The sequence below is a fragment of the Sceloporus occidentalis genome, unplaced genomic scaffold (assembly GCF_023333645.1).
Source record: "Sceloporus occidentalis isolate IW3139 unplaced genomic scaffold, rSceOcc1.0.p SCAF_34, whole genome shotgun sequence".
In the NCBI taxonomy this organism is placed as follows: Eukaryota; Metazoa; Chordata; class Lepidosauria; order Squamata; family Phrynosomatidae; genus Sceloporus; species Sceloporus occidentalis.
Genome location: NW_028317014.1, coordinates 4,223,585 through 4,243,925, shown reverse-complemented (window position 1 = coordinate 4,243,925; position 20,341 = coordinate 4,223,585). Strand labels below are relative to the sequence as shown.

General features: G+C 38.0%; 1 protein-coding gene across 1 annotated transcript in view; it reads right to left on the bottom strand.

Annotated features, from left to right (window-relative positions):
* Positions 1–20,341, bottom strand: part of LOC149298167 (X-linked interleukin-1 receptor accessory protein-like 2) — a 277,993-nt gene that overhangs the window by 148,144 nt on the left and 109,508 nt on the right. The window contains exons 5-6 of the mRNA XM_089487644.1: positions 13,125–13,398; positions 5,864–6,050 (exon numbers count right to left, since the gene is read on the bottom strand). Coding sequence (XP_089343770.1) covers positions 5,864–6,050; positions 13,125–13,398 — 461 coding nt within the window. The remainder of the gene's footprint in view (positions 1–5,863; positions 6,051–13,124; positions 13,399–20,341) is intronic.

The window sequence follows — 20,341 nt, the reverse complement described above, 5'->3', positions numbered from 1 at the left end:
TCGGGTCATTGACTCGGCCATTGCAGAATATTCCACTTCTTTGCCTTAAAAAAATCCTGGGTGTTTTTTTCGCAGTATGTTTTGGGTCACTGTCCATCTGTAAAGTGAAGCACCGTCCAACCAAGAATAGGTGTGTAGAGGGCAATGAACCTGCTTCACCCCATTAGTATTGGTGGCCCATTTGTAGCCTAACCCAGTAACTAGAGTTATTGCGTAAATGCATTTGAATAACAGACATTATAGTATTATATCTGCCTCAAGCCGTACTGGCGAAAGTGATTTGCAATACTTCTGTTTCACAGATGGAATCTTGCATCATGTCCTAATTAATATCAATGAATATTTTCTGCACCTCAAACGAATCCTTGGCTTTTTATGTCACGTGTTGAACCGGTCGACAGTGCTGTGCTGTGTTTATTCAGCACATATTAATGATTTGATATTTTGAAGTACTAGGAGCATTATGAGTGGAAATTCCCTTCCAGTCTTAATGTAGTTTATTATTCCATATTCATCCATAACTTAGTGCCCTGGGATAAAATAACATTAAACATAGATGGCTTAACTCCTTCACTGCCACAGGAGGAAGGCATGCACACGTCCAGTGGAGGGCATTAACTTCTTTTATGTCCCTTCATGGGTTTTCTTCGTATCCCCTTTCTATAAATGTATTGTGAACAAGACTGGATAATGCCCTTGACAGCATTATCTTCGTTATTATTGGTGACTGCGGCTAAATCACGCCCAGGACATCATTTGTAACATATGAATTGCAATCATCACAGTCAGTTTGCACAAAGAGAATTGAACTCTCCCTATTTGGCAAAAAATACGTGGAAAATGAACTCAATCAAATGTTTGTAGGAGCTGAGGAATGGCATTCCCAAGAAACTTTGCTAAATGTTTTTTTGTATCAAGCATAGTGTTGAGTGCACAACACCAGCATTAATAAAAGTTGTGAGAGTAGCGGGAGGTATAATTGGTTTGAGACCTGCAATCCTTAGATGGTGCATTATCCTCTAGCTGACACTCCGCCAGATTCACGGGCTGTCTGCAAAACGACTGAAGAACAATCCATTATCTAACAAGCTAACCTATTGTGTGGATTCTGAATTGCAGAACCTCCAAACAGGACTCCCAGTGAACACCCCGCATTGTTTTAGTTAGGTTTTCACGGCTCAGGCACGTACATGGTCACACTGTACTACTGTTTAATGTCACATTCACTCATTTAGAAATGTGTCACACTCCCCTTCCTATTACAGGCTGGGAAATATATTCACTGGACACATTACTTAATGTGTCTGCATAACCCCTACCCAAGAAAGCTTCCACTAGAGAGACATTGTACTCTACATGTCTGACAAATTTGGTCATTTGTTTTATCTGCCTCTCTCTGGTGCTTAATGCTTAAACGCTAGGTCGCTTATAATTCATACTGAGACGAGGAATTCTCCTTGCAGCTGTGTCTAACAGTTTTCTGTACACACACAATCAATAAGACAGCTGTACTAGAATTTCTACTTAAATTGTTCCTTCGGACTAATCCTGTTATTTCTGTCTTTAATTATATAGTTCCCATTAGAAGTGGTTCTACAATATAAACTGGTTAAAACGTATAAACAATGAATTAAGACCAGAACTAAAACCCCGTCCATAGATTTCAAGTTAAAAGACTCAGTTGCAGTACTGTTTCAATATTGCAATGGCTACTATGTTACAGCTGCAGGGACGATTTGAGTAGGACGACGGAATGTTTTGAAAAGAGTTGGCTTTCACAGGTACCAAAAGTACAGGTATAAATATGGGGGGGCAGCATTAGAATTTGATAAATACATGTCCATAATAATATAGTTGAACAATAAAGTAATCACACAACCAAGTACCTTTGGAGTGTGTTGTGTGGCACTAGGGTCTAAAGGTCTAATAAACAGGACTTGGGAAGTCATGATGATCTCTACTGTGAGTAATAGAGAAGATAAGGAAAGACCCCAAGTCTACGGCCTGGTAGTGATGTAACGTCAGAGACATGCAGCCATACTTTGAAGATTACAAACTGGTTCCTTCCTTTTTGTTTCTGTATATTTAAATTGTTATTTTAAGCAATACTTGTTATATCCTGTTTACTCACTGTACAGTTATGTGGAATATGGTGGTGCTTTATAAGAAAAAAACAATAATAATACTGCTAGTGTCACATGGTTTCATTCAAAGTCTTGCTCATCTGATCACTTAAGTAAATGTTAGAGTACTCAGCAACAATATGCATTGAAGGATTCTCATCTGTTGAAACAGGGCATGGTAATACCCATCATACAATGTGTTTCACACAGAGACAGCTTCCTCCAGGCACAGCTGGACTGGGGTTGAGTATGCAGCATCAGCCGTGATCAAGATGTGGTACACAGAGGTTGATTTAAACATTTCTGAGTTATGTTTCACATTAAAGTTGTCTTAGTTAACTAGGGGTACAGTAAACACTACTTCATACCAACCACATGTACTAAACTTGCTTTGTAAAAGAAACCAGAGCTGTGCCACTGAAAGTCATAGAATACCATCTACCAGATGTCAAATTTAAAGTTCATCATCAAATGTATTCTTGAGTTCATGAGAGCTGGGTAAAAAATTTAATTGTATTTGAATAATCCTACTGCAACACCAATGCCCACATAACAAAAACAGAAACAAATTTTGCTGACGTTGTCACATGTGTAGAAGTATAAATTTCATCCTGCATACAATATAATAACTGACGGTGAGAGTTTTTCCTTTGAAAGTTTTTATGTGTGAAAAAGTGGCATTATTTTAAAATATGGGCAAATATTTTCAACATCTTCTACTGACAATAATAATATGTGATATAAGCAATAAGCCTATTTCAGTTCTATGTTAGAATCAATGCAGACCCATGGTATGAATATTTTATACATGCCCTGCATTAAAATGACAACCTGGTGACATTATCATTAATTTTTCATTATTTTTAGATGTGTGTGTATATGTGAACAGCTTACATTAAGAATAGACAATGAGCATAATAAAAATAATCCTAGATATTGTTAAGCATGGGACCGGCCTAAATGAAATACAGACCAGGGGGAATAGACCTATTTTTTAACCTTCCATAAAATCTCTAACAGACTGTACTTGGTATGGGAGTAACAATTATGAGTACGGAACTTTAAAGAAAAAAAACCCTATAATTTAGCTGTCTAATACACAAGATAAGACAGCCCTCAAAGATCCTTTTTAGGGCACACAAAATACAGTACTTTGCAAATCATACACCTAACTATATGCCTACAAAATCACTGCAAGTGTACCTAGAAGAATTGATGCTGTTTGGAACGCAAAGGGCGGACACACCAAATATTCATTTGATTTAGTATTTTCTTCTGTTCACTCACTTTGCATTTTTTAAACCCCTTTAGGACAATGTCTGTTTTTATTTTTTGTACCCTTCATGACAATATATGTTTGGGGGCTAAAAGGCCAGATTTTGGAAGTGTGCATTTTTCAAATTGGAATTTTGACATTTTGAAAATTCTGCCCACATATCCCATTTGAGAGATCTTTGAAGTCGGTCAGTTCAATGTACCCTATCAATTCACATATTTTTGAAAATAAAACACTCCAGGGTATGTCAAATGCTGATATTTTAACTATTTCCATACACTAATTCTACCACCAGCTTTTATCAAAGTTTTTTTTTTTCTGTGTTTTTTCCACACACATTCTACATTAGGTATGAATTTACAGCTCCTGGTATATGCCACAGCCAAACAACACCACAATGTGTGGTCAGCAACATCTCCTAAGTACAGTGATTCCACTCATTTGGGGGCTAAAATGCCACATTTGGGAAGTGTGCATTTTTCAATTTGGAATTTTGACATGTGGTCATCCGGCCCCCATGTGTTATTTGGGGCATCTTTGAAGCTGGCCAATTCAAGTTATCTGATCAAATCATATGTTTTTCAAAACTAGACACCCCAGGGTATTTCTATGCTGGTATTTTTTCCATGCACTTTGTCAAACCAGCCTTTGTCAAAGTTTGCTGTATAATTTTTTTGTGTGTGTTTTTTCCACACACGTTCTACATTAGGTATGAATTTACAGGTATATTCTGGTATATGTCACTGTCAAACAACACCTGAATATGTGTTCAGCAATATCTCCTCAGTAAAGCGATACTTATGGGTTTGTTAGGTTATTTGGGAGGTAAAAGCCCATGCATTTTTGGGGAATTTGGACATCTAGTCAGTCTGTGCCCATGTCCTATTTTTGTGACACCTTTGAACCCGGCCAATTCGATTTACCCCCATCAAATCATACATTTTTTTTTAAACTAGACAACCCATGGGCATTTCACATGCTCATAAAAATAAATAAAGGCTCTTGATAAAGAATTCATTGTGATGTTAAAACGTTGTTGCTGTCTTCCTTTAATAAATCTGCCTGAGCTGGAACCCTTGAGTGCCTGGAGCCTTTTTTTATTTTGATCTACTGGGGAGCTGGCCCGTCCTGGCACAGTTAAGCACCTTTGGTTCCTTTGGTGTGTGTGCAGATTCCTCATTCTGATGACATGCTCATAAAAATAGACATTTTCTTTGAATGCAGTACCTATATTGCTCAGAGTTTTCAGGGGGGTCTGGAGAGACCCTCTTGGAAACTTGTTTATCACCGCCATTTCGCGAAAGGCAAAATCTCTTGCAGCAGGAACGGTCACAGTGCATCCTGGCAGTCGTTTATCACCTCCTAAACTCTTTTACATCAATCGCCAACGCTGTATTATATTTAGACGTTGACACCTGGGGGAGGGGCTACACGGGGCCACTGCTGCCGATCTAGGTGTTGCTGAATGCCTCAACATCGAGGCATTTCAGCAAAACTGTTTCGGTGAAGGAAGTGCTTTCTATACTCTTTTAAAGTCATGATGTGCAAATTTTTTCCACACCTACCTAAAAAATGTTTGCATAGTACTGTATATTTTACCTTAACAAATAGATTGTAAAGAATGACTTACACAATAAAATTACTTAGACATTTCCAATAACCTTGATATGATTTAGGTTAATGAAACCAAAACTCTTTGAAGTGATAATGGAAATTAATCATCTTTTTTTATGACATCAGTTTCTTGTGGGGGCAAAGCTGATAATGGTATCCAATTGTGTGTCCATATACATATATGTATTAATTTTGTTTGGTCTCTGTGTGTCTCTCATTCTGTATCAATAACGTAGAAACCTGTAAGCTTGCCAATATTCCTTCACCACATGTCAAGGGCACACTACTAGATGCATCCATCACATAATACATTCGATCATTATGCATATAATTATACATATAATTATACCATGTTACCCAGGGCCGGCCCAAGGCAAAATGCCGCCTGGGGTGAATTTTAAAATGCCACCCCCCCCCTTATCTACCCCTCTCCCTCCGTCCCTGCCGCCCCCCCCCCCTCCCTTGTACTTACCTTTCAGCAGCCCTGCGGCGAGTCTCCCTGTTCGGTCTCGGTGCCGGCTTGTAATGCTGAGCGCCAGAAATCTTCCGGCACTCAGCATTACAAGCCGGCATCGAGACCGAACAGGGAGACTCGCCGTAGAGGAGACAGAGAGGGGGTCCGAGCGGGTACTGACAGCTTGGTAAGCGAAAACCACTCGGCGCCCCTTTCTCTCTCTTTCGCTTTAAAAAAAAAAAAAAAAAAAAAAAAAAAAAAAGGGCTTGGGGCGGCAAAGTGCCGCCCCTTCAAAAGTGCCGCCTGGAGCGGTTACCCAACTCGTCTCCATTGTCGGGCCGGCCCTGATGTTACCACATACATTACACTCAATAAAACATAGAGCTACACGCTTACCTTGTACCACACAATTTCTGGATCTGTGTTTGGTGTTTTATAATCGTCAACGTCAGGGCATGTGATTTGTTTTTTTTTTGTTACTTGAACTTGTTCCCAATATCGTAGCCTGCTGTTGTAACAAAGACCCATGTCATTTTCAGCCACAACCAAGGGCATCGATACCTTCATGCAATATGTAGAGTTCCTGCATGAATGAAAAATACTATGATTATATTGAATTGTTCAAAGGTTGTACTGTGTGCTGGATGGAATATACAATGGACTGGATTTTTCTTTTTTCTGTTCTAAAAGTGGTGTGGCTGTTGGAACAATATAAAGTACAAATTAATCAACAGAGCTAATTCCTATGCCTTTCCTCTGAATCTGTATTCTGCACAAGGTATAGAGCATATTACACATTTACATTTCTCTTAAATAAGCAAACAATCAGAAAGCTGGCCTAGTTGCATTCTGGGATATAGCATGCCCCCTTCCCAGTAAGGCACGGCAAATAAGAAACAAATAGACGGTCCTGTGTGATTACCAGGAATAACTGCTATGGATGGGGGCTAAATTCCTATCCATATTCATAAATTCATAACCAATAGTATTCATGAAATTGATTAATATTTAGGAAGGCCCCATCATCTATAGAAGAAAGAAATCACATATCAATACCTAACTAAAAATTATATATTATAGATATTATGCTTAATTATTTAATTTGAACAAATAAGCACATTTCAAAATATAACTTAATTACCATAATCTCCATGTTGAGATTGTGCATTAGCATTCCATAAACGTTGATAGGATGCTCATGGTACATATATAATTTAGCAACGATGCCATGCGAATACATTTTGAACAAATCTCAAGTGTTCAATGAAAAGACATCTATTTCCCTTGTTTAACAATCTCATTAAGCTAAAGATACATAGTGACAATCCTTGGAGACATACTAACCTCAAGCTATCATCATTTAGATGCTACATAATTACTGCAAAAATCCTAGTCGGCTTTCCAATTCAACCCATATTCATAATCTTAGAAAATACTTTCATTTTGGTATTCTGTGCCATGTGGAACATACTTTAACTGGGTATAGAATGTACTTTTCTGGGATAATGTGGTAGTGGTTTCTTGAATACGCTTTTTGGGCCTGCACTGCTAGGCCAGCTCAAGTGGATCCAGTCCACAACACAGTTGCAAATTTGTACAGGGCACAGGGAATGTTCCCCAAATTATTAGACATTGGTGTATTAACAAAGGCCTACAGGCATATTCCTATTTACTAAAGGTTGAGGGATTGTGAGCTAAATGTCAAGTTTTTAAGGCAAACTGCAGAAGTGGGACACAATGGTATAGCAACTCACAAATTCTAAGTTGACTGCATGCAAGTTGACCTTCGAACAGGGCCGGCCCGACAATGTAGCCGAGTGGGGCAACCGCTCCAGGCGGCACTTTTGAAGGGCCAAGCCCTTTTTTTTTTTTTTAAAGCGAAAGCTGTCAGTACCCGCTCGGCGCCCCTCTCTCTCTCCTCTGCGGCGAGTCTCCCTGTTCAGCATTACAAGCTCAGCATTACAAGCCGGCACCGAGACCAAACAGGGAGACTCGCCGCAGGACTACTGAAAGGTAAGTACAAGGGGGGGGGGGCGGCAGGGACAGAGGGAGAGGAAGGGTAGATAAGGGGGGGGCGGAATTTAAAAATTCGCCCCAGGAGGCATTTTGCCTTGGGCCGGCCCTGCCTTCGAATGTTCAACTCAAGAGATATCCCTAATTTATGTTATGGGTATGTAAAATCGGTGGATAAATGTTTAGTTACTAAACCTGGGTTGAGGTCAAATATGCCGTCTGACGGCATTTACCTTTTTAGGCGGCAACATAGTAATTTACCTCTCAAAAATGCTTGTTGTTCCTTTAGAAATTGCACCAAGGGTGTTCTCTTCGGAGGATGAGAATCCCATAGTTCAAAATAAAGCTCAAGGAGAACAGATGGTTAACTTGTATTTTTTTAAATATTTTTTTCTAACACAAACAGTCTTGGATTTCTTTGGCCAATTAGGAAAAAATAACACTTCTAGTAAGTACTGAAGTATACTTATTTCTAAAAGAGGATATAAAGAACACATTTGTAAGCTACAAAAATGATCAACAAAGGGACTATAAAACTGGAGGAAAACTGGCTCATATTGCCCTGTACCAAATAAAAATGACCTTCAAAAACAGAAAACTGGCCGTTGAAGCCAAATTTTAAATAGATTAACACTTAAACTGTTTCTGAAAATAATGCATGAAATGACCCAAGAGAATACTGAGGCCCTGGTACCAAGAATATTATTTTAATTATAATTCAGAATTCAGTCAATGAGTCTTAGCTTGTGTTCATGTGGCCATGGATGCCTGAAACAAAGAAGCCAGATTCTAGTGCATCTCCATCCAAATGAGTTGGACGGCACAGCAAAGCTTCATTACAGTCCATGCTGTTTACTTGAGAAATCCGGCAAGTGTCTAGAAATTCTAAATGCTTTGTGATTTAATGAGTGCAAAAGTGACTTACAACATATTGCAAAACATGTGTTTCTTTTAACAATAGTTACAGAAGAAAAAAAGAAATCTGAACAAATCAAAAGAGGAATTATGTTTTAATACATCTGACACTTCACTGTTAAAATTGTAAATTTATATATCTTGGCAGTCTCATCTTAAACTAGAAAGACAAAAAAAATTGAATGCGGTTTTCTTTTCTGTTAAAAGCTGGGTATAATTATCAAATGTGGTTTAGAAAAAAGCAATTCATATGAAAAAGGAAATGTGAAATGTTCTCTTTTACAAGTAATTATGAGCGTTAATGTAATCTTACACCCACAGTAAAGTAAAAGCTGTCATATAAAAATTAGCATATTGCTTTGTTTTTCATCAGAATATATAATATATAGTGTGTTCTAGTTTGCATTTTTTTCATTACACATCCTATTGTTTCCAATATCAGTCAAACTGGAATATAAAAAGAACTTGTCTATTTTTAATTCTTACCATGATATCTGAAAAAAAGTTAAGGCAGGTTTGAGTGGCAACAGATATTTTTATGTAATATCACAACTATGCCACAATTTTTGTTTTGATGAGAAGTGCCTCGTGTTTCAGTTCTAGACTTCTATTGTGGGTAGAATTCAGTGAACATGCTGTTATCTGAATTAGTATTGTCCACTGCCGTTTAAAATTTCCCTAGGGAAAAGAAAATTAAGCTAGATGCTAATTTTGAATCTTCTAACAATATAGAAATGTAAATGTTATATGTTCTAAAATAAGGGTTGATGATAGTATCTCTAAGTAATAGGTGTAATTAGACTGGTTGGAAGGCAGAAAGATATTTAATATTTTGAGACCTGGCGATTCACACGAGAATGGATAATGTACTCAACTATTAAACCTTAACAATGATCAAATCATTTAGAAAATATATACATTAAGACAGAGCTGTAGCTAGCTCCTTTTGCGCCCGAGGCAAGAATGGAAAATTGTGCCCCCCAGCTATTTTTTACAGAGGTTATTTTATTTACTGCCCTTACACACGACTGCCCATAAATACACATACACTCCCCTTACACACTGCATTTACACACACCGGCCCGTAAACACACATATACACATACACTGCACCTACACAAGCCTGTCCAAACATATGTATACACATACAGTGCCATCACACTCCCTTGCCTTTACACACACATATATACACACACCAGCTTACAAACACACAAATAGCTATACTGCTCTTACACACACCCTGTCCATACACTGCCCTTACACACACACTGCCCATACACACACACACCAGCTTACACACATATTTACACATATACGCATCCCTTACACCCCTTTCTCCCCATCTCTTCTCATCTTCCATCATCTTCAATCAACTTTCATCATCTTCTATCTTCCATCTTGTCATGGGAGCGCAAGGTCTGTCACTCCAGGCCTCTGCTTTAGTGCTCCCTCATCACTATGCGCCAGCTATTGTTGCAGAGTGCTGGGGTAATGTCATATCCCGGCGCTCTGCATCATTTGTCGGTGCGTAGTGATTAGACAGCATGGAAGGCAAGGTCTGAAGTGACAGACCTCGCGCTCCCTAATGTTGGCCTGGTAAGGGGGGGGGTTGTGATCTCACCAACCAGCCCTGCTCATTGGACTCCTCCTACCCAGACCAGCGCTGATGGTGCCTGGGTGCACACTGCCCACAGGGGAGCCTGATGAGCAGGGCTGGTTGGGGAGAGCACAATCGTGCAGCTGCCTCAGTACTCCCCTGAAGACCGGCCCAGGGAAGGCGGTCTGTCTGCTCGCCCCCTACCCTATACCTTTGTAGCAGGCGAGGAACCCAGTATGCAGTGATAGCAACAAAAGGCGTAGGTAATATGTAAAGTTCAATACAATGGTCAGGCAATCCAGGTCAGGAATGGAGAAGGCAACATAGTCAAAAAAAACAGGCAAAGGTCAGCAACAAACTTCAATAGGACGGTCAGGCAAGCTGGGTAAGGAATGGAGAGATCAACGTAGTGAGGAGCGGGCTAATATCAGCTACAGAAGGATTGTAGATAAAGTACTGCACGAGTAGTGAGCCCAGTCAATACAACAGCCGAGGACTGAATAAGAGTCAGTGCTCGTTTATTAAACTTGCTGCGCTCTAAGCCCCGCCCCCGACCTATGACATAGTGCTGTGGACGTCCCTTCTCCTCCTGGTGGACAGGGAGGGACAGTAGAGGTGGAGGCATGGCACTCCGGAGAACTGCTTGGTTGCAGACATGGACCGTGACATATAGATACTTTACAGTTTTTTTTAGGGGCTTCCTAGAACGCTGGGCCCCTGGGAAACTGCCCAGTCTGCCCAAAGCGTTTGAAAGGCAACCTTAATATTGGGCTGGTTAGAGATTCGTGATCTCCCCAACCAGTCCTGGAGGCTGCAGCTGCTGATCGGGCAGCTGTGCGCCCCCTCACAGCTGCACCCAAGGTGAGTGCCTCTCTCGCCTCACCCTTCCTACAGCCCTGCATTAAGATTTGGCTAAACTGATTTTCCCCAGTCGCAATTGCTCTAACGAAGACCCTGTTATGTTGAGGTGAAACAATAGCTATGATAGCTTAATAAGATTCTCTTGTTTTGTCTGTTTTTAGTGGTCTCTCTCAATATATTTGTTTAATGTTTGTATTACTGAGGGCCATTCACCTCTATACTGCACTACTGTAAGCAAGGATTAAAATTATATATATATATATATATATATATATATATATATATATATCAGTCTTCCACTATTCTAGGGTGGGAGAGCACTGCTGCTTCCCAGTGCGCTGAGCCTAGTAAAGTATAGCTATCTGCAAATGAATTCCATCCAATACCCAGAGGAGACTTAGTTGAGGATGAAGCAGGACTCGCTTATTGACACAAAACAACTGGCTGAGTGTCTGGGTATGTTAGTGTGTGTGGCTTCAGATTCCTTCCTTTATGCGTTTATGTACAAATACATTTACAGCTTTATGTAATGAACTTTATATTACATTTAATGTATCTATCAATTTATTTATCAATGGTAACAATTATCAATTATTAACTTCATTTACCAATAATTCAATGTATTAATTTATCCTTTTATTAAATGAATAACTGTTTTCACTAATGTGTGAATTGTTTATTAAATGGATTTCCATTAACATATGTTTGCCATATATTTAATATACTGATCTATGTTAAATTTTTTTGGCTGGTTGCTAGACCCAAACCAAATTAATAGCCCTGTCAGGTTTATCCAATAAGAAGCTGACTCTGTATAAGATACAGTTTACTCTTCTTGCAGCAGAAGCTTGTTGGTGATGGCCCATGAATAGTGAATGAGTTAAAATCACAACTCTCCTGCAAACTCTCCCTTTAGTGAATAGATCCCAAAGAGTCTATTATCTTTTTACTTGAGCAATGTCAACCAATTGAACTGCTGGGTTATACACTATTACTGTATTTATTATTATTACATTACACTGACTTAAACATTGTAAACATATTGTAAACATTGTAAACTGAATTATAACATCAACTTTATTGATGTTGTTTAGTAAACAAAAAGGATGTGTTCATTTTCACAACAAACAGCACTGTTGATATCTAGCACTTAAGTATTTTAGGAATAGTTTCTGGAAGCGCATATCACACTGTTTCACTGTTTGATGTTTAGATCATATCTACGTTGATTATTATTATTTTCCCTGTTTTAGGATACTTATAGAAGGGGTACATATTATACAGAGGTACAAAAATACTTTGAAATTACCATTGTGTACGGCACCCACATGTTTATTTCCCTAGTAATTCGGAAGGCACTATATTTTAAAAATGGTACATAGTCTCTTTTGTGATTAAAACAGAGAGCTTTTGCTTTAGGAAAATGCAAAAACGGTATTTACGTCTCCCTATGTTTTAATACAGTACATTTATAGGTTAGCTTAAGCTTCAGTCGCCCAATAATGACACTGGAAAGACTTACAAATACCATCATCTGAGTGAGAAGCACAATCACTTCCTGATTATCAGCTAAGCACTACTTACAGAGAGTTACTCAGTTATATCTGCTCAGTCTACCCACAGCTGTGATCTGGCATTTGGAAAAATAAAGAATAATATTATGCAAAGCGCTGGGATTCAGACTTTCAGAAATAAAAAAAAAAATGCTGTTTTACTTGATGATGAGCACTTAGAAGATTACACCGTGCAACAAAATCTGCAAACGTTATATAAAAGTACTTAGAATTATCGAAAAAATAAAGAAAACAACGTATTTTATTTACGGAATATTACAGAATGGCCTCTTGTGTCAGCGTTGTCTCTGGGACCCGAGTGGTCTCGACCCAACGCTGAGCACCAGAACGTGACCTCATCGTCGTGGGTTCCATCTCTTAAAGATAGGTAAGGGAAGAACACTACCTCTTTAGAGCAAATGAGCCTGCTATAATGGAGATCTTTCAGCAATTCAGCAATACGACTATTTGGAAACATTCCCAGTTCATGTGCTAACTTGACATTAATAGACAAAAATAATGATTTAAAATGTAAAAATTTGGGCTTTTTATTTTTTATTTTTTTTTACCAATTTTCGTGCTGAAGGTATCACTGTAAAAGTAACACAGCCCAAATCTTGAGCTGAGAACCCTATAGATTTTCGGAGAGCTGCATTATATGCATAACAACTGCCTACCAGTCACCAACGCGCAACGACAAGACAAAGAGTTCCCTCACCTCAATACACATGTATACAAGCCGCTGTCCTGCACCTCTGCCGTGTGAATCCATATCGAGTCATCATCTTTGCTCATCCGAAGAACTGAGAAAAGAATTGGTTCTTCCACGTCTCCTTTGGTTTTATACCACATGAGCCGGAGCCCAGCGCTTTGAGCCATGTTATATGTAGTCCTAATATAACTGTAAAAAAGGGCACATTTCATCCGAACTGGTTCACCAGCCAACGCCATATAGCTTTTCAGATCCACCGACCAGTCCATGCAGCCATCCACTAAAACAGAACAAAAAGACTTTCGTAAACATAGGAAAGGTGTTAAAATAAGCAAGATTCTATAAGCTAATATACAGAAATGGGCTATAACAGGGAAAAAAACACGACGAAGAAAGAAAGCATGAAACAATTTACTGCCAAAAACCCTTATGCATATTAATAAACAAAAATATGTTTTTCTTCCATGTCCTTACCTCCACTTTCTAGGTATTACACATTTTGACATCTGGGAGTACTAATTGGTGAATTTATAGCTGAAACATTTCAACATCTCAACTTCGCTATGCATTATGAAGGGGGCAAGTCAAGTTGGTTTTAAGAAGAGCTGCACCAATCCTGTTAAATCAGAGAAATGACATTTAAAAAATGTCACAGGTTTAAGTGTACTGAGCAGGGCCAGCTCAGCTGTCTCACAGGAGACATTATTCCATCCTAATTCTTTCCTTCTCTGATATTCCTAGAATGATTTGTTGTTATAGGTGTGTAACAGTATTCTATAGCCCTAATATTTATGATACTGTGTGAATTAAATCATGTAAGTAAAACTCACTATTTTTCTAAATGCCTTTCTCAATAATATATTAAGTATCACAAGCAATTGTTAAAATAAAATATACAAAATAAGGCGTTATGGAATAACGCTTACAATTATATCTACAGTATATATTTTATATATATATATATATATATATTATATATAGCAGTCTAAAAAAATTTTATTCGTCATCATATTTTCTTCTACTGTATTAAAGATAAAAAGCTCATTTCATGGAGCGGTTATGTAATCATCAGATAAATACAGAGGGCATTACTTGCTAAGAAGCAATATGGCACCACTCAGTATTAATATGTTCCGCTTCCATTTGAGTAGACTTAAAATCCACACAAAAAAAACAAAACAATAAAGCCATTAACATTTACTCTTTTCCAGCCTTACTATCACAAGGTTAGGGATGTCTAATATCTGATAGCTAGGGTTGTAAGAGAATTCCAGTTTGTGGTGGGGACAGCCTGTGGCTTTCCATCTGCTTTCTGAAAGACACATGTTGGTTACACATTTTGTGTTTAATGGTAATGGGTTCCTAAAAACATTGAGGACATTATTGTATTAATGTACTTAAAAATTAAAAAGCAACTAAATGCATGTAATACAATGTCACTGTCATTGCAATCCAAAATACTTCAGCATACAACCCATTGTGTGTTTGGGCAGGTACATTTTTGGTGCTTTAAATTTACAATGTAAAGGCAAAAAAAAAATGATGCGATCTAAAGAAGAAAGCATAACAAAACGATAACCATTAAAAACCACAGTTGTCCTTGGATATCAGGATCATGTGGCAACTCGACTGGCAATTAAAAGTCTTACAGTGTTAGAAGATTGCAAAACAAGCAAACTGTCAGTAAGCATACAAGACAATTCATAATGAGAAGTCACTTTATAACCTAAGGATCTGCATAGTTTATAGAATTATTTATATTCAATTTTAAAGAAATGAATTAATGAAGAGCACTGGGCAGGCAGCGCTTAATCCATTAGGAAATTAATGCTTTATCACATCAGATTGTAAATGTTCTGCAAATATTCCCTAAAGCCAAGGAGGCAAGGGGACAAGTTTAGTGGAGCATGGATTCAAACTTGGTGAGATGGCAGATGAGTTCACCTGGTGAATGGACCATCGAGGTCCCTAAAGCATATGTCTTTTGTTGCCCCAATAAAAGGTGTCACCTTTGAGTGAAGACTCCATCTTCACCTGAACATTATCGATATATATATATCTATTTTCTCTATTTTTAATACATTTATAGATACTAAAAATCATTTTTAAATGAATGGCCTTGCGTTGTGTGTCAAAAAAGTGTGAGATGTGGTGGAGTGGAGGTGGGATGATGTGATAGAATGGAGATGTAAGGATGTGATGGAGAGGATGTGTCATAGAGTGAGAATGTTTGTTTTAGTGTGAGTATTATGTGTATGTGAATGTGTAAGTGTGTGTTAGAATATGTATGTGTTAATGTGTGAGTATTTACTGTATGTATGTGTTAGAGTGTGTATGTTTTCAATTAAAGGATGTAAATGTGTGTGTGTGCTAGTGCATATGCTTCTTAAGGGGGAGCAAAGGGGCTGTGGGTGGTCAATCTGCTGTCTCCCCCCCCGGCCAAAAGGCATCAGCCCTCCTTTGCTGCCCAAAGAAAGACAAAACCACATAATTTTAATGGCAGATAAAAACCAGCTAATCCGTCTTTTCAAAATACATCTGTGTCTGTTTAGCACTGTGGAGATCATAACATTAAACTTGCTCTTGTTAATGTGGAGTATGATTAGTTTCATTATAGATATTTAAATGCGTATGCACACACCTTACACATATTAAGACACATGCATGTCTATTAAAGGATTAATGTAATCTCTGCCCATGGGCAATTATATGAAATTGAAGCTTCTTGTTTGTGCGCTGGAGGTTTAAAAGGACAGTCTAATGTATTAAAGTACACTGTGAGCAACATAAAAACTAACCAAATGTATCGGTTTGTCTTAGTCTGTCAATTCTTGTGTTATCATATCCCTTGAATTTATGTATTGTATTAAGCGCTGCGTAAACTGTTGGCGCTATATAAATAAAGGATAATAATAATAATAATAACCAGACACAAGGGTTATAGCCATACTGCAAAATCTTCCAAAAATTCTTGCCACCGATTAGCTGCTTAAGCTGTCAATCAGTGGCAGTAAGTACTTACAATGAAATCAATGAGGTTATGCCCTGTCACGGCTTAAGCAGCCAATTAGTGGCAGGAAAGTGCTCTGATTGAAATGAATGGTTACACTTTATACATGCACAATGGGGCGCATGAGTTCAGCAGAGCCAGCGCGGATTAGACTGGATGTGTGCATATCATGCGCAGGCAGATTCATTTGACCAAATGCATCTACTGCAGGACAATTAGCTGATGTTGAAGGGAAAGGGGTAAATGCATTTGGGGGATTCTGCAGATTCACGTGACAATTTAAAGGGACTACGCACCTATCATGTACATTAAAGTCCATATGATGGCTGGAGTGTTCCTTTAAGAGGAATAGCAAGGCAGGACCACAATGCTAATGTATCACTGTACAGTCCATTCACATGCATTCCCATAGTGCACTGCATGATCCAAAGGATGTCTGTTACCGCTTATATTTCAATCCAGTTTCAATAATAAAACTACCATCTCATTTTGTAACAATCGCACCAGTATATATATATATATATATATATAAAGATTTTCTTTTTTTTGTGGAGGTTAACATAAAAAATGGATCTTAACATTTCCAGCACATTCATATCAGGAAATGTAATTACAGCTACATTTGTTTCCAAGAATTAATAACTATGCTTGTATCTTAGAAATTGCTCACATTGAATATTTATTGGTATGTTATAAAATTTCCATATATAAAGGCAGGCCATCACTTTAAAAAGCAGATCTGATATACCGATGGGTTCATCTGACTCTGAACTGAATGTTTTTGCTGAACAGTCTCTGCCATAAAGGCTTCTTAAGACAAATACATTTAACATGGTTTTCTTTCACCTTGATTGGAGAAGGTTGATATATAATTCATATGTCCTTTAGGCTACAGGAAGGCTAAGATTCTTGATAAAGAGACACTGTATCATGATCTCATTCATCAACCTTTAATGACCTTGAGGGCTCAAGAAGGTCGCCTCTTCTTCCAAAAACATTAAACTCTTACTTAACTACAATACACTATAGTTTTCGTGTGGACCAGACAAGTACAATGTGATTTACAGAAGAGAATAAAAATGTTTCACTTGTCTTCTATTAGCAAAAAGGGGGTATTGGAGTTATTTACTTCACTTAAGGTAATTCCTTTGACAGCACTGCTTGCAAATGAACATAGAAATTGGGTTATTTGCACTATGATCCAGATCCCTGTTAACAACATTACTAGCCGTGTAGTCCCATAAAATTGCCTATTTTCCAAGATCGAAGGGATTGCAAAGGCTCAAGGTAGATAAAGGACACATAACATGTCAAATATCTAACACTGATCCTTCAGTGTGGCCATGTTGTGTACAACTAAAAGAAACTGAATGTTACATTTATTTGTCTAGTTAATGGTTGGTATATGGTAATATTCATTTTATCAAAGAAATCTGAACAAGTTGGGACTATGCAGGCATCCTGAAATCCAGTCCTTTAGTTTAGCTCCTACTGGACTACATCTTACATACAGCTATACATGTAGGTCTTCCACATCTAGTACTTTAGAGATTAGAGATTACATGTATATGTACATTCTTGAAAATATAGCTGCTGTGGCCTTACCCCAAGTGGACACCTTTCATTTGTTAGCCAAGGTGTGAAACCTCTGCCTCCTGTATGCAATCACATTATCTGACCACTTGGGAGGTAGCCCTATAAATTCCTCAGTCCCATTTGGAAACAAGCTTGCTTGGAAATGTAGCTGCTGTGGCCTTACCCCTAGTGGACTCTTCATAAGTGGGCAGTTAAGAGTGACACTGGAGTTAAACTGGAGGGAAACAACATACCAAGTACCACTGCAGAAAGCAGGATTTCACCCAATTTACTATAAAAAATGTACCCACATAAATTAATTGAAGAAGTATATGATATTATTATGCCTAAAAAGCTGGATAGACCCACTGAGAAAAGCTGGTGTACGTGTCCAATTATGGTAGCCACAGTGCAGAACTAACTAAGATAATAAAAAAATATTGGCACATTTTACCGTGGATATTCAGAAGCTTGAAAAGATACGATTAATGGCGTACAGGCATGCCAATACCATTAGGGACAGTTTAGTCAGAGCTGAGTTTATTTCGAGTGAGGTTTCCACACTTTTTGAGTTCGTATAAACAAGATCATTTTTCCTTGGGGTGTATAGCCTATGGTAGTAATGTAAAAGGTAATACATTTAAATATCCACATAGGGATAAGTGGTATAATATTAGGGGAGTTTTTACGACTCCTTAATTGTTGTATATATGAATGTGTTTGTATAATCTCATATATATTGGTGAAACAACTTAAAAAAGATAAAAATATGGGTTTCTAAACATAAATCTACTATTGTTTGAGCAGGGCCCTCCGTCTTATAATCGAGCAAATACGGTAGGTAGTTCTTAATTAACCGTAGCCTGTAGACAACATACGTCATACTAGATAAAAAGCCTTGCCAAACGTTTTTTTAGCAAATAAATTATGTTTAAATTACAGAAAGGTAAATGCGTCTAACAGGTCTTCAACACATTCAGCTGGTGGTCCTGAAACCAGACAACCTAAATATGTCACAAATCGTAACAGAACACTCCATTTAAACCAAAATCAGAAAAGGTCATGGTGGCTCATCACAGATTTTCTTACACAGACACAGGCCAGTCGATTCAGCAAAGGCTGAGTTATCAAGATGCAGAGGTAGAGCAAATGACCTAACTCTAAAGCACTCAACAAAGCCAAGAGAAACAGCTATCATGTTGGCAATCGACTTGGTCAGTCTGTTTGAATATATGAATTATGGTCAACTAAGTTCCTACTGAAAAAATATTAAACACGGGAGTGTACAACCTAAAAAGCATAAAAGGCATACATATTCAGATTCCAGGGTTGCTGCTAGACCAATGACCAATAAGCACACAATCAATATTGGGGATTCTGTCACACTTTATAGCCATATATGACTTAGCCCGCCGCTACGTCGAAGTTTCCTATCTAATTGTTCATGGCTATATTGCTTACCAAGCAATCAGTGGGAATGCACTGCATTCTCTCAAGCAATTTAAATCCATCTCAGGACACTATTAATGAGGCACTAAAGCAATATATGGCCATATAGTGTGATGGAATCCCCAATAATTATGGCTTAGATGGATGTTTTTTTAATGTTATTCCCTGGGTATGCACTAACTTCTAACTTTCAAGTTGCAATGTTTTCTGTTACAGAAACAATAAATGTTCTGTTATGTTATAACTGTACAAGTGCTGTTTGGTTACATCTGTCTTCCAGGGCGTTTTAAGGCTTCGTTCAAACAGACCTCTAAATACTTACCAACTAATCCAATTCACCTTTAAGTGTTCAACTGTTTTCTTGTCATCGAATGTTGCATATGAAACTAAAACTGGTTTTACACAGTATTGTAACTTCCGGATTGTGTGTCTGAATATTTTTAAGAGGGTTTTAATTTAGTTATGACACTAAAAGAAAATCTGGGGTTGTAAAATGATTTTATGCCTGTGCCTATAATGATATATTATCTACTAGTAAATTAGCACTTACAAGATCTGCCTGAGGCATAGAGAGACACAGGGGTCAGAAATAACAGATGTTCCAAAAGATCCGGATTCTGATTCTGTCATGAGCTATTGGTCTAACTAGAACAATGTAAAGATCTGGGCTGCATTTCTTTGGTTGACTGTCTCCCTCCTGGGAAGTAGACTGAAATGTTTCCATGCAAGGAATCTAGCACCTGGGCTACATTCTAAAATTCTGTCTTGTTCCTATGATGCAAATAAACCTGTCCCTAGAAATAAATTCTGCTAAAGAGGTCATCGGAAACTCCATGACTACCTTTGTGATACAAAGAATGCTAAACACATAAATAAAAGATACATTTGTTACATTTAGATACAACTATACTACTACAAACAAGAACAAAGAAAACACAGTTTATGACACTCAATGATCCCCCCTCAAATCTTGACTCATATTTGGTATAGCAATTGAGGTCCATCCGATCGCTCATGTTTTTTGTATCAAATATCCCTTGTATGACTACCTGTGAAATAACACTCCTATTTCTAAGCCAGCTTTACTATTATTTCTAGGGATGCCTAGTGCACAATTTAAGTGCTGCAATATGACATCATATCCAGTGCTCCATTTCAACATGTCATTAGACCGCTATGAGGTCTGGCG